Source organism: Rattus norvegicus, chromosome 9 (genome assembly GCF_021556685.1).
Source record: "Rattus norvegicus strain SHRSP/BbbUtx chromosome 9, alternate assembly SHRSP_T2T, whole genome shotgun sequence".
Lineage (NCBI taxonomy): Eukaryota > Metazoa > Chordata > Mammalia > Rodentia > Muridae > Rattus > Rattus norvegicus.
In genome coordinates this window covers 126,374,378-126,401,062 of record NC_141542.1, presented here as the reverse complement: position 1 = coordinate 126,401,062, position 26,685 = coordinate 126,374,378, and the positions used below count along the sequence as shown (strand labels likewise).

Below are 26,685 nucleotides of genomic sequence, written 5' to 3'. Positions count from 1 at the left end.
TCCAAGATCTTCTGGCTTTCATAGTCTCTGGTGAGAAGTCTGGTGTAATTCTGATAGGTCTGCCTTTATATGTTACTTGACTTTTTTCCCTTACTGCTTTCAGTATTCTTCCTTAGTTTTGTGCTTTTAGTGTTTTAGACTATTATGTGACAGGAGGTGTTTCTTTTCTGGTCCAGTCTCTTTGGAGTTCTGTAGGCTTCTTATATGTTTATGGGCATCTCTTTCTTTACGTTAGGGAAGTTTTCTTCTATGATTTTGTTGAAGATATTTACTTGTCCTTTGAGTTGGGAGTCTTCACTCTCTTCTATACCTGTTATCCTTAAGTTTGATCTTCTCCTTGTGTCCTGGATTTCCTGTATGTTTTGGACCAGTAGCTTTTTCCATTTTCCATTATCTTTGATAGTTGTTTCGATGATTTCTAAGAAATCTGCTCCTGAGATTCTCTCTTCTATCTCTTGTATTCTGTTGGTGATGCTTGTATCTACGGCTCCTTGTGTTTTCCTTTGATTTTTCTATGTCCAGGGATGTCTCCCTTTGTGCTTTCTTTATTGTTTCTATCTCCATTTTCAATTCCTTCACCTGTTTGATTGTGTTTTCCTATAATTCTTTCAGTGATTTTTGTGTTTCCTCTCTAAGGGCTTCTATTTGTTTACTTGTGTTTCCCTGCATTTCTCTAAGGGAGTTCTTTATGTCTTTCTTAAAGTCCTCCATCATCATGATCAAATGTGGTTTTAAATCTAGATCTTGCTTTTCTGGTGTGTTTGGATATTCAGTGTTTGCTTTGGTGGGAGAATTGGGTTCTGATGATGCCATGTAGTCTTGGTTTCTGTTGCTTGTCTTCCTGCTTTTGCCTCTCGCCATCAGGTTGTCTCTGGTGTTTCCTTGTTCTGCTATTTCTGACAGTGGCTAGACCGTCCTATAGGCCTATGTGTCAAGAGTGCTGTAGACCTGTTTTCCTGTTTTCTTTCTGCCAGTTATGGGAATAGAGTGTTCTGCTTTCAGGCGTGTAGTCTTTCCTGTCTACTGGTCTTCAGCTGTTCCTGTGGACCTGTGTCCTGAGTCCACCAGGCAGGTCGCTTGGAGCAGAAAAGTTGGTCTTACCTCTGGTCTTGGGCCTGAAGTCACTCCTCAGCGTTGGGTTTCAGCTCTCCATGAGGGTAGTAACCAGAAGAGCCTGCCCCTCATTCTCCGGGGTCCCTGTGCACAGGGGGCCCAGATGGCACTAGGCCTTTTCCTCTAGAATTAGAAATGTGGGCAGAGCGTAGTCTCCTTTGGTTTCGCAGGCGTGTCTGCCCCTCTGAAGGTCTAGCTCTCCCTCTCATGGGATTTGGGCTCAGGGAGCTGTTTGTTCCTTCACATCTGGGCGAAGTCTGGACCGCACAGCTCCTGTAGCTTAAGTGCCCTGTCTCCCTGTTGCTAGAGGCCCTATACAGTTTCCTCTTGTGCCAGGGATGTTGGCAAAGGTGGGCAGGAGTGCCAGTCTCTCCTGCCCTCCAGTCTCAGGAGTGCCCACTGGACTGGGCGATGAGCTCTCCCATTGGGTTTGGGAGCAGCAAGCCTTGGTCTGGGATTAACGAGGTTGGTTCGTTCTTTCCTTCTTATTTTCTTTTTTCCTTCTTTCTTTCTTCCTTTCTTTCTTTCCCCCTTTCTTTCTTTCTTTCTTTCTTTCTTTCTTTCTTTCTTTCTCTCATCTTTTTTGAAACAGTCTTGTTATATGGTACTGGTTGACCTAGAACTCACTATGTAGATTAAGCTGGTCTTAAAGTTGGGGTAATCCTCCTGCATCTGCCTCCTGATTCGTAGTAGGTTCACAGGTGTGCACTGCCATGTCTAGCTGATTGTTCATTTATTCTTATATTTGTTATTCCCTCATTCTTGTTCCACCTCCCTATTTGAGTTCCTTTATTCTCTCTTCTGTATCGTACGGTCAGGAAAGACTTGCACCCAAATCCTGTTCTCCTTCCCAGAGAATAAAGATAGATGCAAGAGAAATGTTCTATTATTGAATAAATGTTGAAATCATCGTGTGATTACAGGCAACCTGCTAAAGAAATTTGCAAAGTCAGAAAAAAATTTCTGACTCTTTGCTGTTTTTGTTGTCTTGATGTTTTTTAATTTTATGCCTTTCAAATTATTTTCTTGGAAATGGTGGATTACTGATAGTCATAACTCTAATGGTTCTCTGCTTGTATAAAACAAAAAAAAAGGTGTGGAACTCCAGGAAGAGCTGGGTAGGTACTCTGGGAAGGCACTGAGGTACAGTGAAGAGTAGGCAGAACAAGAGAAATCCAGAAGTAATGAACAGAGAATAAATGACCCTAAGTTACAGAGCTGCAAAAGTCCCTTCTGGGTAACTTTAAGCAGACTGAGATAAATGCCTTGGCAAGCTCCATAAGCAGACACAACCCAGCTCGAGAAAGTACACGTTAACACATCTGTGACCTGCACAAAGGGCACACATACACACACACTTACAGCCTATAACCAGTGTTGTCGTGGAAATCATCTTAAGAGTGGTCATAGTACCAGACTTTGGGAAGCAGTTGGAAGCCTTTGTATTTTATTCCTTTTACTAATGGCTTACGCTCTGCTAGGAAAGCACATGCCTGCTCTACGAATTTGATTATGACTTGGATATAAGCTTGGGAGAATAGGTCTGTGTGGTGAGCAGTGTAGTCCTTGGGCTCCTCAGAGAATAATTGTCAGTCTTTCTCCTTACAGCGGCTAACACTGGTTCCTGACTGGTGGAGGAGCAGGCTGGGGATGGGAATGGAGGATAAAGGCGTCTCAGTGCCTGTGTGCTTTGATTTAGGGCTGCACCGTTTACCCTCTTTAGTGTCGTTGCACTGCTTACCCACTGACTGTTAGCTCGCCTTGTGCCTCTAGTTCTCTTCATCTGTTCTAAAGGAAACGTTAAGATATGTGAGTGTCGGAGAGTGGAGATCTAGGATCTAAAGATCCATAGGTATTACCAGTTTTGGGGTAGTATCTGTCACACATTTTATTTCTAGCTTTTTTTTTTCTTTGTTTAACTATGAATTAAGTTTTCTCTTGGCCTGAGTTTTGTTGATTTTGTCTTATCTTACCTTACCTTTTCTTTGTGTTTGCTTTAGTAGTCAAACTTTTCTTTCCATGGTGTGGGGTCTCCAGAGTCCGGGAAAGCAGAGCTCAGCATCTCGCCAGGGCTACTTTGGCTATCACAGTATAGATTTCATGTTGGTCTTTTTAAAGATGTTACAGGAAGCCATTGTTCTAGATAGGCTTCTGCGCCAACAGATTAGTGTAAAAATCAAAAGAGTCACTCATGATAAAATTCTAGTAGCCAAGGAGAGACTAAGTTGTTGATGTGAAAGTTACAGGTTATCTCAGTGATCCACTCATGCCTTCACTTGGTGGCCTTTATCCTTATCCACTGAGCCATCTGTCCACACTGATCACTTAAAACAACCCCTTGGGCTAGAGAGAAGACTCAGCAATTAAGCACATATACTACTCTATTTAGAGGGCCAGATTTCAGTTGCAGCACCCAAGTTGGGCCAGCCCACAACCACTGGATCTTAATTCAGAGGAGACCTGACGTCTCTGACATCCTCAAGCGCCTGCTCTCGCGTGCATAGCAACCCATGCAGGGAGAATTAAAAAATAAGGTGAAACGTTAAAACAATAAATAAATACAGTTATGTTTCTTATAAAGTAAGGTCAGGGAGATAGAACAATAATTAATTAATAAACATTAAGTTATTTCATGTTGCCTCAGTAGTTTAAGAGTTAAGACAGAAAGCACTTAAATAATGTACCAACTGAGTCTCCTATTTGGGACACCCGTCAGTTCTAATTCTGATCTGTTACAAGTTCAGAACAACAACTTAGTTGTTACACCATAAACTTCACGTGTGCACATATAGTACACACATAATAAGTAAATTTTAAATTATTGTACATTTTTAGTATCTTTTCCCTCTTCATCTCTTTCTGTATGTAGAACAAGCCTTGATGTTTTGTTCATGAGAACATTTTGTGGAAATAAGTTGAAATGAAAGTGTTACTCAAGTGTTGTAAAATCAAAAGGCTGTCAAGATCTTCATGTTGTCATTTAAAAATCTGTCTATTCAGAAAATACCTGTCAACACTTGCATTCTGAGCTTGGGAGGAAGATGAGGCTTTTTCTTAGCGTATGGTGAACTGTTTACATTTTCTCTTCACCCGAGGGCTGCAGCTAGGCATCACTTGTGCATAGCAATAGAAAGGCAGCTTGGCTTTTGTCAGCATGAATACCACCTTGCCACATGCCATTCTGTCTGTCAGTGTGGGCCAAGGGACCAAGAAGTGGGAGGAAGCTGGAGATGAAGGTGCTCTGGGTTCAGACTGGAGACCAGCTAACGTGCAGACCTAACGTTACTATTATGTAAGCTTATAGACAGCTTTTTAGCGTCTAGGTGATGCATAGTCAAGGGTTGCATGTTGGTAGTCTCACTAGGTCACAGTCTTACGGACAAGCTGAGGGAAAGGAAGCTAAGGTAGACCCCAGGGGTGGTTGTTAGGGGCTGTTCTAGACTAGGGTATACTTTTTGCTTGTATCTTCTTTTTTCCCCTTTCCTTTGGTTTGTTGTTGTTGTTTTCCTTTGTTTTAATAACCGTCATGGTACTAGATGCATAACAGCAAAGCTTGTTCTGCATTAGTGCTGCTACGGAGAATCCATTACATTGAAGCAAAGAATAATTAGCACTCAGCCCTCTTGGTCTGAGCCAGTTATGGCAATGCCTTGGGTTTCACTGTAGGAATTGTTGCACAGGGGCAGACGTGCTCTTATGTCAGGTTTAAGTTGACATACAGCTTGTCTCCTCTCATTCCTTATGTCTTGACTAACTCAACGTGCATGATTTCTTTATTATAAGGCAATGTGGTACTATTTCCAGCATCCACCTCATCAGTACTGCTAACAGTATTTGCTTGGTCATACTTTTTCTATAATAGGAATGCTTAGAGCTAAGTAGAATAGCACACATCTGTAACTCCAGTTCTGGAGAGGCCGGTGAGGGAGGATTATAAGTTTGAGGAATAGTTGGCTCAATAGGGGGAATCCCTAACTCAAGGGGGGTGGGGAGATCATTTTCTTAGGAGTTTTCTTCTTTATTTCTACTTACTTAAGTCCAGTTAAATTTCTTATTAGAAAGATGAATTAAACATGCCAGTAGCACATATGCAAATTTTATAGATGGTGCAAGGGAATTTATAAACAATCTGTTTTTTTTTGTTTGTTTTTTGTTTGTTTTTTTTAGTGGTCTGTCTTTACATTATGAAGAAATAACCAAAGGCCCAAATTGTGTAATTCAAGGTGTCATAGCTAAGGGTCCAGTAAACTCTTGTCAAGGCAAGGTAAGCATTATAAATGAATGTTATAATATTTGTTATTTGGTTTCTCTTATGGTAAATAGGAAATCTAATGTTAAACGATGTGGGTTTTTCCTTTGGTTTTTGTTTTGTAACTAGAATTATAATAATTCTAAGTTGTTGGAAATGTGTTACCTGACTTAGCATATAGATCTCTATGAAAGTTTGTCATTTTTATTATTGAAGTCATTTCATCATCTTTGAGTTAAATACTTTTTAGCTGTCTTCATCTTCATTCAGAACCATTTATTTAGCTTTTCTCTGGTAGTATTCCAGTGCCCCCTTCTTGTTTTATTTTTCTTTAGAACAGAAACAACAATTCTAAATCAGTGAAACTTTAGCTAACTGTTATAGCTGGTCTTTGCTGCTTGGTGGGTTCTTCTTTTTCCCACTCTTTAGCTACCCCTGTTCCCCTGTCCGTCTCCTCCCCCACCCCACCCCGACTCCCCACCTTGTTTTATTCCCAATCACTAGATGGGAGAGAGAGAAAATTAGAGGGGAGAAAGAGAGGGAGAAAGGGAGGGAGATCCTCCAATCTAATGTCTTTCCTTTTGTTTCTTCTTTGAACGTGACTACTAACAAACCACAACCAACCCCCCTGAATGACCACTGACCACAACTGGAGTGGGGCTGGGCTTTCATTTATGTACCCTCTGAAAAGTTCTCAGAATTCCAGATGTCACACAGCTGCAGAAACTACCTGTGGCTGTCAAAACCATGCCTCTGCTAGAACATGAGGCAAATCACAGTTAGCTACTGTGGACAGTCCAAAGCAGCCCCACATCCCACACCTGGGATTAAACAAAATTACATTCTTAATAATATTTTTTTAAAAAATCAAAATTCCAAAACTGTCACTACAGACTATCTTAACATTAATTAGATAAAGGGAAGTGTTTGTTTAGTGATATATAGTTAAGAAAGATGCAGATATTTTCCTGACACTACTGTGCTTAAAATAGAACTTGCTAATGCCTGCCTGGGTCCACGTTAGAGTACTTAGAAGGCCCTAGGTTTAACCTCCCAGCACAGCCCAACAAAAGGAGAAGAAACATGTAAATATCTTCAGATATTTCCAGCAGAGCAGCTCAACTCTGAAATGTTTGGAACATTGACATGTACCATAGGTAAAACATTGTACCCCTGACTCATTTGATAGACAGCAGTCAAAATGGATATACCCTGAAATACAAAAGTTACCTGAAGTATAGTATATTATTTAAGGTGAAAATATATATATTTCATGTTTAGATTTGCTTCATTTCCCAAATATCTTTGTTTACACAGATTTTCTAAAATTCAAGATACCTATAGTTGACAATATTTTTATTTTATTATTTTGTGTGCAGGGTGTTTTGTCTGTATATACACAATGTGGACACAATGTGTGTCCATTTTAAAAAGCATTACTTAGCCCACATACTGCTTCATAATATCAAATGACACTAAACATCAGGTTTATATATCTTTCTGAATTTGAGATTTGTGTCAAATTTTAAATGTTAGATGGATTTTAAAATGATTTCTATCTAGAGTTTCAAAAACTTACTTTGAAATAACTTCAAATTTATAGGATAGTTCAGAGATAGCATGAGCTTTCAGAGTTTCTATGTTAATGGCTCAGATTATATATGCTAATATACACTAGTAAATTTGAGACAGTACAAGTAAGAAACTAGACTTTATTCAGATATCTCATTCCCTTTCATTTCAGAGTCTAGTCCAGAATTTTACATTTTGTTTAGAAGTTTTTAGGTTTTTTTTTTTAATATTTTGTTTAATTTCTTTTAAATTAATTGTAATTATAACATTTTCCCCCTTTCCTCTCCTTTCCTTCCCTCTGGTCCCTCTCATATACCCACCCCCTGCTCTCTTTCAAATTCACAACCTCTTTTTCTTCAAGTGTGTTTGCTCTTGTGTGTGTGTGTGTGTGTGTGTGTGTGTGTGTGTGTGTGTGGTGTGTGTATGTGTGTGTGCATGTGTGTGTGTGTGTTTGTGTGTGTGCTTGTGTGTATGGATGTGTGTGCTTGTGTTTGTGCGCACACACATGTGTGCATGTATGTGCACGTGTGTGTGTGCACGCTAGTGTGTCTTCTGCTCAGTCTATATTATTGTTTCTTGTATGTATGTTTTCAGGGCTGACCATTTGATGTTGGAAAATCAAATTGGGATCCTCTTCCCTGGAAAGACAATTTTTCCTGCTCTCAGATTTCCTTGGTTGCCTCTTGGTCTAGGATTGTGTCCTAAGAGATTTACCCTTCCCGGTCAGCATGTCAGTTACTCTTATTCAGGTCTTGTTTAGGCAGCCATGTTGTCTGAGACTTAGTGAGCATAAGTTCTCTGACAGACAGCAAACTGTTCCTCTGATTCTTAGACTCTCTATGCCCATCTTCCTTGATGTTCCCTGAGCCTTGGGTGTAAGACTTTATACTTGATATTTCTATCTTTTGGGGTTAGGAACTACTGGATCACTTGTTCTGTGCATTCTGATTGGTTGTTGTTTTTTGTAATGGTCTCTCTAATGCAAAGAAATATGTCTTATGAAGTCTATGGGCATAAGAGTATAGGAGTATTATGAATTATGCTGGTTAAGTCATGCAGTGATTGTGGGTTCTCTAAGATTCATGGCCTGACTAGCCCTGAATAGTTGTGTAGGGTTCCAATACCAGGCATGATTTCCCTCTTGTTGAGTAAACCTTTAAATCCGGTTAGAAAGCTGTTTGTTCCAAGTTGTGCACCCCACTAATGCATGGGTAAGGTCATTGTGCTGCAGATGATCGTTGTGGATCGTAGGCATCAGAGCTGGGTAGCACTGTTGTTTGCCTCCCTCTCTCAGAAACTTGCATAGCATCTTCTGGTACCATAAGGCTAGTTCTGAAGGGATGGAACTCAGATCAGACCCTGCTCTGTGGTGTCTTCAGCGTAGGGATGTGCCTTCTGATGCAGCCAAGGGCAACAGCAACAGCCTACAGCGTTGAGAAGTCTCTTGGACTTCCCGGACCAGCACCTTGAAAGGAGGTGTCTTAGGCCTGGTACGGGGGTTTTTGTTAGTCTGTGGCTCTTGACGGAAACCTTGTTATCCCTGGTGTGAACAATTTACTAAACTATGTATACATGTGTATACACATAGATTTACATGTATTACATTGTAATTTTAGGTAAATAGATAACAATATGAGACCTTAGGACCCTTTCCAGACATTATTATACCTTCCTCTCTTCTCCTTTTTATTGACATTCCTTATTTATACTCCTCCCCAGATTTTCTCTCTTCAAATCACCTGTAGCCTGTTATTCCTGTCTACTGCCTGCTGTCCACGATATCTTTCTATTTTACTGATTTTTTGCAGTTATTAGCTATGTACTCACATCTAAAGATTTGGAACTAGGAGTCTTAGATGAGAGAAAGCATGGTATTTGTCTTTCTAGATCTGGGTTACCATACTCAATATAATCTTTTTAATTCTATTCATTTACCTGCAAAGTTCATGACTTCATTTTTCTTTACATCTGAATAGTGTTCCATAGTGTATATGTACGACACTTACTATCCATTCATCAGTTGAAGGACATTTGGGCCGTTTGTATTTCCTAGCTATTGTAAATAGAACAGCAATGAATATAGGTAAGTATTTGTACAGTATAGTTTGAGTCCTTTGGGCATATGTCAAGGAGTGGCACTCCTGGGTCACATGGAAGATTTCCTTTCAGTGTTTGAGGGTTTCCACACTGATTTCCAGGGTGGATGGACTAACCTGCAATGCCAGCAGTGAATACAGGTTGCATTTCTCTATCCCTTACAGCGTTTTCTGCTGTAGGTTGTCCCATTGACCTTTGCCTCTCTGAATGGGATGAGATGAAACCTCAGCGTTGTTTTGCATTTGCATTTACTTAATTACTAGGGATGCTCTACATTACTTAATTACTAGGGATGCTCTACATTACTTAATTACTAGGGGTGCTCTACATTTTTTAAGAATTCTTAGCCGATTTTATTTCTTCTTTTGAAAGTTGTATACAGTTTCTCTCCCATCTTTTAAATGGGTCTTTTACTCAGATCTCTGTGGTTACTGTTCGGAGTCCAGTCCATTTTCTTTCCTACTCCTTTACTGTTTCATGTCAGAAATATTTTTAGTTATTCGTGTTATATCTATGCCTTTTACCTGCATGTATCTATGTGCACCACACGGGTGCCTGAAGGCTATGGAGTCCAGAAGAGCTAATTGGATTCCCTGGACATGGAATTTTGGGTGATTGTAGCCAATATATGGGTTCTGGGAACTGAACTTGGGTTCCCTGCAAGAGCAGCAAGTTCTCCTTGCCACTGATCTGTCTTTCTACTGCTTTTTTTTTTTTTTTTTTTAAGAAACACTGCCTTATTCTGATAACTACCCAAGGTGGTTATCATTTTTGAGATGAGGAAAGTTTTTCCCCCTCTGGGATTCTTAGATATTTGTAATGATTTTACTAAGTAAAATTATGAGTAAATTTATGTAATGATAAGAAAACTAAACACAAGTCAGAACTGAAATGTTAAACTACTCATTTAAATCTTGGGTTTAATTTTTTCTGTCTTTTTTTTTTTTCAACAGAATTTTAATCTGAAGGTTATTCTTCCGGGTTTAAAAGAAGACTCACAGATTTTGAAAATTAGATTGTTACCTGGTAATATTATTTTAAGAAGTATTTAGAATAGTTATTTTTTTAAAGTATTATTTAGATTGCAGTTGTGGTAACTGGCCAGAATGTGGGAGTATTGAGGCAGAAAAGACTACAATTTAATTATGAATGTGGAGGTGGCATTAGCTCAGTCGGGGATAACAGATCCACCAGGAATGGCTGTAGACACTCTCGACCGCCAAACCATCTCTCTAGCCTGGAAAAACTGTAATGTTGACACTACAGTGGGCTGTGATAATGAGATTCTATCAGAAAGCAAAAACAAAAGTGAAAAAATGGTATCGTGATAGAAGTATACTGATACTGTTTGTACTAGCTTAATGTTTGAGTAAGGCTGATAATAGCTCTAAGCTTCTGTCTCTTAGAAAAGAACATTGAGACAGTGTAGACCAGGCTGGCCTTAGACATGCCGTAGGTAGCCAAGGATGGTCTTGAGCACACAATCCTCCTGCCTCATCCTCCCAAATGATGGGTTTCGGGCATGTACTGCCATACATACCTGGTCAATTTACTGTGGAAGTGTAGATCCATTTTGTTAGTCTTACAGGAAATGTATAATAAGGACAATGAGCAGTGTACTTACCTGCTTATGCAATTACATAATCACCAGGGATTTGTTTTATTTTGGGACACAGTTTTATTACATAGCCAATGCTAATTTCCAGCTCTCAGGTGCTGGATAACAGGATTGTACCATCATGCTTGGCTTGAACTAGTCTTATGATTCATGAAGGTTGCTATTCCTTGTGCTGGAGACATCAGTCATTGTATAACTAACAATGATAAGTAAGTTTATCTTAATAAACTTATTTTGCTTCTCATGTGTTTTCCCTCCCAAATATTTTAAAATTTTTTCAAGACTGTCTAGGTCATTTCTAGTATGAGTTAGTCACTATGCTGTAGCTTATATAGAACTAAACCTAAGCATCAGATATTCACCTCTGTTATTGAGACAGCTCAATCACACACACATTACAGTGGGAAGGTAGAATTAATAAATTAATAAAAGTTCTGCATTCTTTATTCTTTTCTTATAACTGTTACATACAGAAAAAGATTGTAGTCCATTTAATTTACTGAATATTTTTTAATTATGTTATTTCTCGATAGGTCCCCCTCATCGACTAAAAGTGAAACCTGACTCAGAAATTCTAGTTATTGAGAATGGAACAGCTTTCCCTTTTCAGGTGGAAGTTGTGGATGAGTCAGACAACATAACAGCACAACCAAAGCTGATTGTCCACTGTAAGGTGAGGTTGTTGTGTGACTGTTCCCTGTAAGGTGAGGTTGTTGTGTGACTGTCCCCTGTAAGGTGAGGTTGTTGTGTGACTGTTCCCTGTAAGGTGAGGTTGTTGTGGGACTGTTCCCTGTAAGGTGAGGTTGTTGTGTGACTGTCCCCTGTAAGGTGAGGTTGTTGTGTGACTGTTCCCTGTAAGGTGAGGTTGTTGTGTGACTGTTCCCTGTAAGGTGAGGTTGTTGTGTGATTGTCCCCTGTAAGGTGAGGTTGTTGTGTGACTGTTCCCTGTAAGGTGAGGTTGTTGTGTGACTGTTCCCTGTAAGGTGAGGTTGTTGTGTGACTGTTCCCTGTAAGGTGAGGTTGTTGTGTGATTGTCCCCTGTAAGGTGAGGTTGTTGTGTGATTGTCCCCTGTAAGGTGAGGTTGTTGTGTGATTGTCCACTGTAAGGTGAGGTTGTTGTGTGACTGTTCCCTGTAAGGTGAGGTTGTTGTGTGATTGTCCCATGTAAGGTGAGGTTGTTGTGTGATTGTCCACTGTAAGGTGAGGTTGTTGTGTGATTGTCCCCTGTAAGGTGAGGTTGTTGTGTGACTGTTCCCTGTAAGGTGAGGTTGTTGTGTGATTGTTCCCTGTAAGGTGAGGTTGTTGTGTGACTGTTCCCTGTAAGGTGAGGTTGTTGTGTGACTGTTCCCTGTAAGGTGAGGTTGTTGTGTGACTGTTCCCTGTAAGGTGAGGTTGTTGTGTGACTGTTCCCTGTAAGGTGAGGTTGTTGTGTGATTGTCCCCTGTAAGGTGAGGTTGTTGTGTGATTGTCCCATGTAAGGTGAGGTTGTTGTGGGACTGTTCCCTGTAAGGTGAGGTGCTTGTGTGACTGTCCCCTGTAAGGTGAGGTTGTTGTGTGATTGTCCCCTGTAAGGTGAGGTTGTTGTGTGACTGTCCCCTGTAAGGTGAGGTTGTTGTGTGACTGTCCCCTGTAAGGTGAGGTTGTTGTGTGACTGTTCCCTGTAAGGTGAGGTTGTTGTGTGACTGTTCCCTGTAAGGTGAGGTTGTTGTGTGACTGTTCCCTGTAAGGTGAGGTTGTTGTGTGACTGTTCCCTGTAAGGTGAGGTTGTTGTGTGACTGTCCCCTGTAAGGTGAGGTTGTTGTGTGATTGTCCCCTGTAAGGTGAGGTTGTTGTGTGACTGTCCCCTGTAAGGTGAGGTTGTTGTGTGATTGTCCCCTGTAAGGTGAGGTTGTTGTGTGACTGTCCCCTGTAAGGTGAGGTTGTTGTGTGACTGTTCCCTGTAAGGTGAGGTTGTTGTGTGACTGTTCCCTGTAAGGTGAGGTTGTTGTGTGATTGTCCACTGTAAGGTGAGGTTGTTGTGTGACTGTTCCCTGTAAGGTGAGGTTGTTGTGTGACTGTTCCCTGTAAGGTGAGGTTGTTGTGTGACTGTTCCCTGTAAGGTGAGGTTGTTGTGTGATTGTCCCCTGTAAGGTGAGGTTGTTGTGTGATTGTCCCATGTAAGGTGAGGTTGTTGTGGGACTGTTCCCTGTAAGGTGAGGTGCTTGTGTGACTGTCCCCTGTAAGGTGAGGTTGTTGTGTGACTGTCCCCTGTAAGGTGAGGTTGTTGTGTGACTGTCCCCTGTAAGGTGAGGTTGTTGTGTGATTGTCCCCTGTAAGGTGAGGTTGTTGTGTGACTGTTCCCTGTAAGGTGAGGTTGTTGTGGGACTGTTCCCTGTAAGGTGAGGTTGTTGTGTGACTGTTCCCTGTAAGGTGAGGTTGTTGTGTGACTGTTCCCTGTAAGGTGAGGTTGTTGTGTGACTGTTCCCTGTAAGGTGAGGTTGTTGTGTGACTGTTCCCTGTAAGGTGAGGTTGTTGTGTGATTGTCCCCTGTAAGGTGAGGTTGTTGTGTGATTGTCCCCTGTAAGGTGAGGTTGTTGTGTGACTGTTCCCTGTAAGGTGAGGTTGTTGTGTGACTGTTCCCTGTAAGGTGAGGTTGTTGTGTGACTGTTCCCTGTAAGGTGAGGTTGTTGTGTGATTGTCCCCTGTAAGGTGAGGTTGTTGTGTGATTGTCCCCTGTAAGGTGAGGTTGTTGTGTGACTGTTCCCTGTAAGGTGAGGTTGTTGTGTGACTGTTCCCTGTAAGGTGAGGTTGTTGTGTGACTGTTCCCTGTAAGGTGAGGTGCTTGTGTGACTGTCCCCTGTAAGGTGAGGTGCTTGTGTGACTGTCCCCTGTAAGGTGAGGTTGTTGTGTGATTGTCCCCTGTAAGGTGAGGTTGTTGTGTGACTGTCCCTTGTAAGGTGAGGTTGTTGTGTGATTGTCCCCTGTAAGGTGAGGTTGTTGTGTGACTGTTCCCTGTAAGGTGAGGTTGTTGTGTGACTGTTCCCTGTAAGGTGAGGTTGTTGTGTGACTGTTCCCTGTAAGGTGAGGTTGTTGTGTGACTGTTCCCTGTAAGGTGAGGTTGTTGTGTGACTGTTCCCTGTAAGGTGAGGTTGTTGTGTGATTGTCCCCTGTAAGGTGAGGTTGTTGTGTGACTGTCCCCTGTAAGGTGAGGTTGTTGTGTGATTGTCCCCTGTAAGGTGAGGTTGTTGTGTGACTGTTCCCTGTAAGGTGAGGTTGTTGTGTGATTGTCCCCTGTAAGGTGAGGTTGTTGTGTGATTGTCCCATGTAAGGTGAGGTTGTTGTGTGATTGTCCACTGTAAGGTGAGGTTGTTGTGTGACTGTTCCCTGTAAGGTGAGGTTGTTGTGTGATTGTCCCATGTAAGGTGAGGTTGTTGTGTGATTGTTCCCTGTAAGGTGAGGTTGTTGTGTGATTGTTCCCTGTAAGGTGAGGTTGTTGTGTGATTGTCCCCTGTAAGGTGAGCTTGTGTGATTGTCCCCTGTAAGGTGAGGTTGTTGTGTGATTCTCCCCTGTAAGGTGAGCTTGTTGTGTGACTGTTCCCTGTAAGGTGAGCTTGTGTGACTGTCCCCTGTAAGGTGAGGTTGTTGTGTGATTCTCCCCTGTAAGGTGAGGTTGTTGTGTGATTGTCCCCTGTAAGGTGAGCATGTGTGATCATCTACTGCAAGGTGAGTTTTTTGTGACACATAATTATTAATACTTAGATTTTGTTTTGATTTTTTTTTTTTTTTTTTTTTTGGTTCTTTTTTTCGGAGCTGGGGACCGAACCCAGGGCCTTGCGCTTCCTAGGCAGGCGCTCTACCACTGAGCTAAATCCCCAACCCCCTTGTTTTGATTTTTATGTTAGTAGATGGTAATGACTTTGCACCTTTAAAGTTAAGCTTTAAATAGTAAGGTTTTGGATTGTTGTTTTTAAATTTTGTAAGTTATAATAACATTTAACAAAATCAAAGGAAATAAATCCAACTCTGTCTTTTTGTCTGGCTTTTTTTGTTTGTTTTAATTTATGTTTTAATGAGTATTCCATGGTTTAGGACATTTTGTTGTCAAAAGGTTTTCAATAAACCAGAGTCAATAAAGAAACCGGCTCTTCCAAGTTGTTTGTTCTTTCCTTCATTCCTTGTTTCTTTGCTGTGTGGAGTTGGACTGAAGGCCTTGCTCGTACCAATCAAGTGCTCTACTTAAGCCACCTTCTTAGCCCTCTTTGGTTTTGTATTTTGAGACAGGATTTTAAAATTGTTCAAGCTGGCCTTGAACTCACCCTGTAGCCCAAGAAGACCTGAGTTTATGATTCTTTCTACTGCCTGGGCTCTGTAGTATTTGGGATTCAAGGCCTTCCCTACCAGACCCAGCTGTACAGTTTGATAGATAAGTGTGAACGTTTTCTTCCTTCTCTTCCCTTTGCCTTCTCTCATGTCTGTGCACATCTGTGAATGCATGTGGCAGAGTGGCTGGCCGGAGAGCTTCAGGAGACTCTTTTGTCTCCGACTCCTACCTTGTTAGGAGCAGTGGGACTGCAGAGCTGCAGTACTGTCACTAGCTTTACATGCTCTCTGGGGATTCAAACTCAGGTCCTCCTGCTTACGTGTCGTGTTTTATAACTATGGAGCCATTTCCCTTTCTCCCTCCCCTAACTTTAGATAGTGTTTTGTTTATAAACAGAATGATAAAACTGTCTTTCAGAAGTTTCAATTAGTGTATAAACAAAGGTGGGTTAAGGTCTATCACAAAAGAAATTCAAGAAAGTAAAACGGGTGGGGGGTGGTGCTGAAGACATGGCTGTAACATTTGTGACCTAAATTTGTAATTTTTTTTTAAAGAAAAGAATGTTTTTCTAAAAGGATAAATTTTATGTAACATAGAAAGTCACTGTTTTTATTTTAAAAAAAAGTCTAGTGTTTTGAGTTTTATTTAGAACTTTCCAGTATAGAGGCAGCAGTGTTGGCTGTGGTAAATTATTGCAGGATGTGAACAGTTACTGAGTAGTTATGGATGGCTGATGGTCTCTCCACCCTCCTTTTAGTTCCTCGGTGCTCCAAACCTACCAGTCTACACTGTGGATTGCAGCAGCTCTGGAACGAGCATCCTGACAGGGTCACCAATCCAAGTGCAGAACATTAAGAAAGACCAGACACTGACCGCCAGGATTGAGATACCTGTAAGCTTGTGCTCTCATTGGGGTTACACAAAGTCTCCAAGGTCTTTAACAGCTGTAGACTATGTTATACAAAGTTGTTTGATATAAAATGTGTGATATCTGCGGTTCTCTTACAAACAGTGTGAAGTATGGCAGTATTTTAACGTTTTATATCACACATTAGTAATCTTCTTGATCATTTCTCTTACGATGTTTATAATTACCATGACTATATTTTCCTTTTTAAAAGGTATATATTTAAACTGGGCGTTTGTAATTCTCTGTGGGGTAGGTGGATGTGAGAGCAGAGGCATTGGGTCCCTTGAAGCTAGAGTGACAGGCAGGTGTGAGCCACCAGGTGGTAATGGGAGGGGATTCAGGTGGGTCCACAGAAGCCGTGTGTGCCCCTGTGTGCCCCTGACAATAGTAGACATCAGGAACGTGGGCAAGACACAATAAACTGCATAAAAGCAGGTACAGCTTGCTATTTGTTTTAACTGAAATGAACTCCTGGTCTTCTGATACTGCTGTCTAATTATAAAAAGGCCCATTTGTCTCAAAGGCCAGATCTTCCCCATACCCACAAAACTATAATTCTTAATAGTTTGCAAAAATGCAAATGCACACAAATACAAGTTCCTAAGAGTAAGGAGTCAAGTAAGTCTGTATACTTTTAAAATACATTGCTTGATACTTTATAGTATAGGAATTTTAAATAAATTTTAAATCACTCTCCTAAATGGGTTTATGTCGGAATAGCTGTAAATAGATAAGAAAGTGTATTAAGTAATACTTAAAGTTATTCGACAATTAAGTTATTATAAATAACTTTGTGCTATTGAAGGTATTACAGTTTATTAAAGAAGTAATGGTATAATAGTTTAATTTTCTATGCCTAAAAGTAACTTCTTTATGATGGATCTGTACAATTGTAGGTACTAGTAATCAATATAAATTACTCAGTATGCTGATAAGCTGAGCTTTTAGGACATCTAAAATCCTTCTGGCTGTTAACATTTGTTCATTTATTTCAGTGTACTATTAATTTAAAAAGTCCATAAAATGGGGCTGGGGATTTAGCTCAGTGGTAGAGCACTTACTTAGGAAGCGCAAGGCCCTGGGTTCGGTCCCCAGCTCCGAAAAAAAGAACCAAAAAAAAAAAAAGTCCATAAAATGTCAGTAAAGCTTAGTAATAAAAAGTACTGTGTTCTATATAGCAACTTGTCTCCAATTTTTATTGAAAATTCATGGTTTCTTCTTTATTCTGTTTTTAGAATTAGTTATTTATTTACATCCCAAATATTGCCCCCTGGCCCCCCTCCCCAGTTCTTCATCCCATTCTTCCTCCTCTTCACCTTTGAGAGGATGCTTCCCACTTCTTTATTTTTACGAAGTGATGGTTATTGAATCTGATATAATTTAAATCGTGTGACTTTATTTTTTATCATAAATTTATTTTATTATTAAAAATGAAATTCTTAAAAACGAAGGTATTTGTTAGTAGTTTTCAGAATATAACCAGTCCCATTTATGTCTGATGGTATAAAATACTATATTCTTACAGTATAATGCCTGTTTTAAAGGCAGGGTCTCTTGTGTATTCCAGGCTGACCTTGGACTTACTGTGTAGCTGAGAATAGCTTGAACTCCTGACCTCCTGCCTATACCTCCCAAGTTCTTGGCATACAGGTGGGTGCCACCACATCTGGCTTATAATGCCTTTCTAATGACAAAACCTATGGTGTAACTGGTAAGACGATCTTCCCTGATTGAGACTAAATTGTTAGACAATGCCATGGACTCAGTGTATGTCTCATGTTCTCTCTTCTAGAGCTGTAAAGATGTGTCACCTGTTGAAAAGACTATCAAGTTACTTCCTAGTAGCCATGTTGCTTGCCTACAAATCTTTAGTGTAGAGGGACAAAAAGCAATCCAGATTAAACATCAGGATGAGGTTAATTGGATAGCAGGTGATGTAATGCGCAATCTGATTTTTCAAATGTATGATGAAGGAGAAAGAGAAATCAATATTACACCATCCTTGGCAGAAAAAATTAAGGTAAGTATTTTAGACAAATTGTTTACTTGTAAAAACTTGTTTATGTTTTGAAAATTGAAATTTTGTGGATAGCTTATAATAAATTGTTTTTCAAAGAAAAATGCTGTTATTAGGTTGGTGCTAAATAAATTGTGTATTGGGTTGTAAAAATTAAATCATTATAATTAGATTCAAACACATATTTATTAATAACATTTAAACCATTACAGTCAACACATTTTTGCCAATGAGAAATGAGCTCTTGTGTGTTCTTATAAAATAAAAGTAGAAAATCAGTAAACTCGTAGAAAGCGTGAGAGGAGGTGTTCTTCCTAGGAAGTTCACGGGACTCCCTTACTGAGCTTCCTCTCCAGTTGGTTTTAAATGCTGAGTGTCCATTGAGAGTGGAGTAACATTGGAGCGTCGGCGTCTACACCTGGTTTCAGGTGGTCAGTGCCAACTTCTGATGGCTCCATTGTGCTCTGTGTCCTCTAGACTGTTTCTTAGCAAAACTTTTTGAGCCAGGCAGAGCTGCACAAATATGTTCATTAGTTCCCAGGCCAATGGACTGGCAGTGTTTCAAGTTTTTCCTGCTGTTTGATGACTCATTTTGATGGTGAAAACTGCTCAACCAGGTGTGATGATGGCTTTTAATCCCAGCACTTGGGGTCAGAAGCCAACAATTCTCTATTGAGTTTCAAGGCCAGCCTGTTCTACATAGTGAGTTCTAGGATAGCCAGAGCTATGTAGAGAAACCCTATCTATTAATAAACAAATAGAAAATAAAAACCACCCAGGGCTTTGTAGAGAGACCCTATCTACTCATACATGCATACATATGAAAATCACTCCAATTTGTCTTTTTGTTTAATGCCATTTTTGTAATATTAAATAAAAAAACAGCAGGTAATTATTCATTTGCAAAATAACATACACTGAGAATGACACTGACATAACCACCATTTTTTAAACATGCACTTCAGTGTCAGACAACAAATGTCAATAATACAATTGTTTGCACTGGCCTAATAGTTTAAATTCTAAGCTAAATAGGTTTTTTTGTGTATGGACTTGATCGAAATGTGGATGATTTACATGTGGGAAATCTAGTACTTAGAGAAATGATCTTTCTCTAATGGGTTGGTAAGATGACTCAGCAGGTAAAGGCCCTAGGGCCAAGCCCACATTCCTGAACTGTTATCAAAGTTAGGATAACTTTGGCTATGAAGGCCAGGTCATTGTTGGATCCCAGGAAGGAGAACAACCCCAGTCTAGAAATAATGTTTGGGAAACTCAGGAGTTTTAATTGCCTCAAGATAGGTAGCTGGGTGGAGTTTGTCTTTCTGTAATGACAGGAAGTAGGGTCTTTTGCCTAGCAAGTATCCCCACTGTTTGTGTCCTTTTTGACATCTTTTCCTTTGGTTGTTGGCTTTTTGTTTTCTTGGTTTCTTTGTATACTGGAGTCTGGAGCAATTCAGGTTCAGTTAAGGTAACTGAAACCTGGGAGGCCCCACTGGTTCTAGTCCTCCTTCCAGACAGCCAAGTCTGTTGCTTTGTTCTGTTCCACTTTGGAAGGAGGGAGCTCCTTTTTTTATTTCCTTTTCAGCTGAGGTGAGATGCCCCCTCTCTATATAGAGGGCCCCATGGTATGAGCCATGGTAAATATAAACTGAATGTCCATTTACTGCCTTGTCCCAGTGCAGCCCCTGGGGTAACAAGAGCTCAGCCCTTTGTTGATGAGGGGCAGGGCCAGTGTTCTATACAAGGTGACAGCTGATTTTATGTTGAACAGAACTGCTCGCCCCAGTGTTCAGGACCTCTTCTACTTCTCGTAGTAGCCATCTAACCCATTCGGGTAAGTCTGATGGTTGGACTTCGGCAGTCCTCCCACAGCAGTCACTTTGTCAACGTTTTTGTTGTTTTTTTTTTTTTTTTTTTAAAGGCAGCTGCCCACAAACAAGTTGGGCAACTGCCAGAAACAGCATCAAGTCTTTTGGACAGATAGGCTATTGGCTTCTTTAAATGTCAGACTAAAATATGTAATTCAAGTGATAAAGAATTTTAAGGTAGACATACTCAAGAAAGGATTTAAATCAAAAGGTGACCAGAAAGGTGGCCCACTTTTCTCACCTTACAGAGTAACAGGAGTAATAGTCCACAGGGTTCACATTCAAAACCTCGTCCAGACCACACAGAAGTGATGATGCACACACATGCCTGTTCTTTTCATGGACTCCCTCAGCTGGTGGTTTTTGTTTTTGCTTTTGTTTTGAGATAATAATCACATACAGGCCAAGCTGGCCTGTGGCTGTTAGTCATCTTGCCTCCCTCTCCTAACTGCTGGGGTTGTAAATACATGCTACACCATGGGGTGTTGTTGTTGTTTTGGTTTGGTTTGGTTTGGTTTGGTTTGGTTTGGTTTGGTTTGGTTTGGTTTGGTTTCTTCTAAAAATGGGGTCTTGATGTTTAGCCCACTTAGGTTTCCACTGACCCTTACCCTGGGGTCATCTACTGCAGATTCCCGGAAGTACAATCTTGTCTAACTGATCTTCACTTTAAAATGTAGTAGGCACAGTGACAGCCTTGTAGCAAAGCTCTAAAAATACACACCTTATAGCTTTCAGTTTTATTATGAAGATTCAGAAATATTTGCAGCAAAACCAAATATGTAATATGACACACTATTATTTCTGATCAGAGAGTGACTGTCTAGCTGGGCTTGCTGATGTTGGCCTTTAATGTCAGTGGGAGACTTGGAGACAGAGGGAGGTGGATCTCTGATTTTAAGGCCAACCAGGTTTCTATAGTGTTCCAGAACACTCTCAAGAAAATACACTTTTTTAGAAATGAAGAAAATAGACTTTCTTTTCCTTTGGCTGTGGGAGGGGTAAATTATAATTTAGCTTTAAGCTTCTTCAATAAATAGGTGGGGTGCGGAGGCACATTCCTGTAATCCTAGCAGTTGGAAGGTGGAGGATCATGAATTCATGCCCATCCAAAGCAACATGAGTTTGGGGGCAGCCTGATCTACCTGGAACCCTGTTTCAAAAGATTAAAAAAGAAGAAGAAAAATAAGAAAAAGAATCTTTTGACTGTAAGTGATTATGGGACGGCTTTGAGTGACTTGTAAGCTTTGTGTTACATGAATTCTCCCCTAGGTTAATTGGACTCCTGAGGTTAACAAAGAACATTTGGTACAAGGTCTGCTTCCTGATGTACAAGTACCAACATCTGTGAAAGATGTACGCTACTGCCAGGTTTCTTTCCAAGATGACCATGTGTCTCTGGAAAGTGCCTTTACAGTAAGGTCTGTGAACTTGTTAACATCTTCAAATATTTTCAGACTTAGCATACCACAACAGGATGGTTTTCTGCAGTGCACTCTTGTGGGAAAAAAAAAAAGTTGCTTTGAGGATTTTTTAAAAAGACACATTTTAATTTCTATAAAATATGGAGATTGTCTTTACAATAAATCTTCATTGTACATAGTGGTTAATTGTTGGGCTTTTGTTAGAGGCATAGTCCTGCTATGCAGCCCAGAATGGCTTCAAACTCTCACAATCCTCCTGCCTCAGTTTCCCAAGTGCTGGAATTACATGTGGTAGAACTGTATATGACTGATAGTGATTAATCCTTTCATGATTATAATCCTGCACTTTATTGATCCATTAATAACTGTAACAGTGCATCAAAGGAAAGGTCCTTCAACTCAAACAACAGAGGTCTGAAAAACACGAAAGACAGGGTATGGTTTTAGAAGAAAAAACTATCACATTGATTAGGGGTGAAGTTTGAAACTGAGTTCAGTCAGAAGTTATATTTACAACTCAAAGGGTAGAACTTAGTATAGAGGAGCAGAAGACCACCCTTCTGTAACTCCTAGCACTGTAAATCCCCCACCTGCTTCCATGCGGTTCCCTGAATGTGATTCATCCTTAGCTCTGTCGACAGTATTTCCTTATCATAACTTCCTTTTAATGCAATATAAAGGATATAATGTAACCTTTTCTTGCAATCAGTATAGCTATTAAGGATATAATGTAACCTTTTCTTGCAATCAGTATAGCTATTAAGGATATAATGTAACCTTTTCTTGCAATCAGTATAGCTATTAAGGATATAATGTAACCTTTTCTTGCAATCAGTATAGCTATTAAGAATGAAGCATTTGGAGGGTTTCTGTTGTATTCAACTTTAGGACCTGTGTGTTGCTCTTCACTTTTTTTCTGCAATTAATAGTTAATTAAAGCCTTTTAACCAAACAAATTTTAGACCACTTCCTGATGATCCCAAACATTTAAAATGTGTGTTAAAAGGAGGAAAAACAGTGCAGATGGGCCAAGAGCTTCAAGGAGAAATAGGTTAGTATGCCTACTTACTTGTATGATACTGGCTTCAGTTAATATTTTAAAATATATGGTCTGAAAGATACTTTGTGGAATACACTGAAACTCGGTGTTATACTATAGTTTATTTTAAAAATCTTTCATTTGTTACAAGAAATAATGTTAAAAGTATGAATTAATTTCTCTGTAGCTTTTATTTTTTCTTATAGTTAGAAAATTATATACCATTAAGTGTTTCCTTTAAATTGTAGTGAAAAGTCTGATTTAGGCATTAGGCATTAGGATATAGCTCACTGGTAGAGCATGACTACTATGTATGTGAACCTGTGCTTAATCCCTAGAACCTTACAGATACAAATAATGGTAACATTAGTATACCTCAAAAGTTAAAAGCAGTTTTTAAATAGTCCTGCACAGGTTCTTGACACAGTTTAATGGTTATAAGAGAAATAATTATGTATGTATGTATATTATGTATAATATGCATGAGAGTAAATTAAAGCTTCCAAGTATATTTTATGTATAAGATCTTAAAAAGGATTTTAACTTGAAACTTTTTTCTTTTTTAAGTTGTAATAATTGTAGATCAGTATGGAAATCAGATTTCAGCATTCTCATCTGATTCCTTATCTACTTTGTCAATCTCTGGAGATGGGCTTGACAGCAAAAACCTGAAAACCACTTTGGAGGTATGGCTACCCTGTAAAATTGGATTTATGTGTGAGAAAATGTGGAAGTTTAACTTTACATATATTATTTTTAATTTTAAAAAATAATTTTTAAAAATATTTGTGTTTGTGTATATATACTACACTTGGCTAAATGCTTGCCATAGTGCAGGTGTGGAAATCAAGGACAACTTGTGGGAGTCAGTTCTTATACACCATTGGGTGTTTCCTTTAATCGTAGTAAAAAGTCTGATTTAGGACTGACAAGGGAGTCCCAGACACTGCAGTGGACTTGGTGGCAGGTATCTTCTCTACCGAGTCGTCTTGCATCCTTTATTGACATTAAAACTTGTATTTAAAAAATGGTGTGAGCATCTGTGAGACCCAGATCATTTGCCAGCAAAAGCAAATGGAAAGCAGGTGTTTGCCCCAAACCCACCTCTCACTCCTGGCCACATTGCCTTCCCTTTAACCGTGTTATTTATGTTGCAGCAGATTGCTGTTGTAATACTTCACTATACATGCTTATACACATAGTGTGCCTCTGTTACACATGCATATAAGTTTTCAGTTAGATACTCAAGTAAAACGTCATGCTTACCCCCGCATAAAGCAGGATGCTGAGGGGGACATTCACGGTTTAACTCTGCCACTCATCCGTTAATTCAGCTTAGCTTTAAAAGCAAAGCCTTAAAACAAGCAGGAAGTGCTCTTCTAGGAAAGGTTGAAGCCGGCATTAGGGAAAAGGACATTCTGGAATGTGTCTGGAAAAACCCCGCCAGGCACTGTAGGTTAGAAAGAAAGAGTTCTCCCAAGTCTACAGGATCTGGTTCGTTGACCACATTATACTTGTTACTTGACAGGATAACCGTGAGAATTGCCTCCTCTGTTGCCTTTCTCACTAGTTTCTGCTTTTCCTGTTAGTCTTTTGTTTCTAATAAGAGTTTCTCATAAGAAACTCTTTTGTTTCTCATAAGAGTTCTTTATGTTTATATAAAGTCTGCTCTTTCTGATTTCAGTATTCCAGTTCACTAGATTACTCCCTCACCATATAAACATGGTTATAGTGTGGCACATCTTAAAAAGTACACATTCACACATAAGAGGCATATAGACATAAATGCAGACAAAGCATCCATATATTATAAAATAGATTTGAATGTATATAGGAATATATCCACACAAATAGGGACATTAGGTTATTAACAGCCACTATTAAAATGCTAGTACTTTTGTGCCATTTCTGGTCTAGAATGAGTTAAGCCATATAGTCATGTTGCAACGATTATTGGCTTATTAATTCATTGACTTATTAGTAGGGTTTGGAACCATTATTGTGAATAATTGCTAAGCAATGACAAAAGCCCTAGTGAGTATAAATATCATCTTGACAGAGAGTAAAAAAGGGGCAGGGAATAGTGAAGATGTACGCATGTCGCAATGCAAGATGTTCAGGAAGGACTGTCCTTGTTACAGTATAGGGTATTCAGGAAGGACCTTCATTTTTACAGGGGTATGGGGTGGGGGGTTGATGTATATGTGTTAAAATGTAGGGTGTTCAGGAAGGAACGTCATTGTTAAAGTGTAGAGTGTTCAAGAAGGTACATTAAGGTTCAGTTTTTTGGGAAATAGCTAAAGAAAAGCTACAGGGGAGTCTCAGTCACCTGTGCTGGTTTCTGAGGTAAAGAGAAGCACAGATACAGACTGACCATTCCTAACACAACATTCGAAATGTTCTGAAATCCAAAAAGTTTTCACTACTAGCATGGCACTCAAAATTGCCAGCTTTTAGAGTATTTTATATTTATAGACTAGGGCTGTGTTTTTTTGGGGAGGGGGTAGGGCAGGAGGGGAATGCTTCAGGTCAGGGTTTCTCTGGATAGACCTTGCTGTCCTGGAACTCAATCTCTAGACCAGGCTGGCCTTGAACTCCAAGAGATCTGCCTACCTCTGATTCCCAGTGCTGGGACTGCACACATACACTGCCAGTTCCTGGCTAGATTAGGAGCCTTACTCAGCCTATGCAAATATTACAAATTCAGATTGCTCAAGCCAAGCTGGGTATGGTGTGGTGGCATGTGCCTTCACTCCCAGCACTAGAGAGCATAGATAGGGAAGTCTAAGTCCAAGGCTACCTGGGGATCTCTTTGAATTCAAGGATGGCCTGCTCCTCATAGTGTAGTTCCAGACCACCCAGAGCTACTTAGATCTTATGTCAAACAAACAAATAAATAAATTTAGAGAACTTGAAAATGTGAGACACTTGATCTTAAGCATTTTGGTCCAAAAAAGGAGGAAAATTATGAGAAAATAAGGTAAAGGAGTATACTCACAGTCTTTTAGATTCCCTGCCACTGAAAGGAGAGAAAAATATATTTTCCTCCCTAAACAAGAATGGAGCATACCAGTGTTGGCGTGGGTTCAATCTGTTACCCAGAAACAGCTTGTGAACGATACAGTCTTTTTTTAAGACTAAGCAGTGTCAACCTTGTGCTTTCTCAATGTACTTCTCTTCACTAGACCAGCACACAGAGTATCAGCGTACAGGGCATCAGATTTACCCCAGGTCCTCCTGGACCCAAGGATCTTTGTTTTACCTGGCGAGAGTTTTCTGACTTCATTCGAGTGCATCTTATTTCTGGACCTCCAACCAAGCTGCTGCTTATTGACTGGCCAGAGCTGAAAGAGGTACGCAGCTTCATGTCTCCATGGGAAGAGCTAGTACACAGGCTCGGTGTTCTCAGAGCCTTGGTGGACTAGGAAAAATAAATTTTGTTTTAAGAAACAATAATTGTAACTGATAGTAACAAGACAAGGTGAGTTTTAATTGCTTACTGTGTTCTAGTTTTCTGAAATTCTCAATATAATAATTTAAACCTTTAAAAACTGTTCTAGACGTGTATAAAAATTAGAACAGTAATGAAACTGATTTTGCCAGAAACCCATTTTATCCGTCAACTGATTTTTTTCTAATTTTGTTTCATTGTTTCTCTTAAAGAAATCATCTGAACCTAATCTAGAAAACAGATGTTTTTTTCTTTGACTATTAGTCTATTTGTGTATGAGTGTGTGTGAGTGTGTGTGTGTGCGCGCGCGTGTGTGTGTGATTGTGTGTGAGTGTGTGAGTGTGTGTGCGCGTGAGTGTGTGTGTGAGTGTGTGTGTGTGATCGTGTGTGTGCGCGTGAGTGTGTGTGAGTGTGTGTGTGAGTGTGTGTGTGTCGGGTGTTGAATGAGCACTGCTGTGTACATGCACTGAGGTGTGCACAGAGAAGCTAGCAGAGGTCTCATTGAGTGTCTCCCTCTGTGCTCAGCCTGTTCTGTTCCTTCAAGGTTAGGCTGAGTCCCTGAACCTGGGGTGGTCTTGGCTTGGTTAGAAGCTAGCCAGCCTCAGCACCACTCTACCTCTGCCTCCCTCAGAGCTGAGGCCATAGCTTGTGTTCAACACCTGGCTTCCTTCATGAGTACTGGATTTGAACTCTGATCCTCATGATTACATAGCAAGTGTTTTTAACAGTTAAGCCATGCCCTCCCAGCCTTGTTGAAGTTTTTGCATAGCATATTTTAGGTGTCAGATTAACGCACCAATATGAATTTGCTATGGAAATATGTAAGTCTTAAATACTAATGCAAACATCGGACAAACCTTATCTCTTGATTTTTATTAACTGATAATTTTAGAACCCAGTAAATTTAGGCTGGTAGCGTGGTGGCATAAACCTTTAATTCTAGCACTCAGAGTTAGAGATGGATTTCTGTGAGTTTAGGCCAACCTGGTCTACATTGAATCCAGTTTAAAAAAAAATTCAAACATTT

At 40.0% G+C, this 26,685-nt stretch overlaps 1 protein-coding gene across 5 annotated transcripts in view; it reads left to right on the top strand.

Annotated features, from left to right (window-relative positions):
- The window catches only part of Smchd1 (structural maintenance of chromosomes flexible hinge domain containing 1), a 148,414-nt gene that overhangs the window by 78,184 nt on the left and 43,545 nt on the right, over positions 1 to 26,685 (top strand). For all 5 annotated transcript variants that reach the window (XR_015628698.1, XR_015628696.1, XR_015628697.1 and 2 more), the window contains 9 exon segments: positions 5,281 to 5,377; positions 9,985 to 10,057; positions 11,183 to 11,322; positions 15,707 to 15,841; positions 17,652 to 17,879; positions 21,017 to 21,165; positions 22,131 to 22,219; positions 22,775 to 22,893; positions 25,393 to 25,560. Coding sequence is in view for 1 of the 5 variants with exons in the window: in NM_001447330.1 (NP_001434259.1) it covers positions 5,281 to 5,377; positions 9,985 to 10,057; positions 11,183 to 11,322; positions 15,707 to 15,841; positions 17,652 to 17,879; positions 21,017 to 21,165; positions 22,131 to 22,219; positions 22,775 to 22,893; positions 25,393 to 25,560 (1,198 nt within the window). In the remaining 4 variants the exon portion in view is untranslated.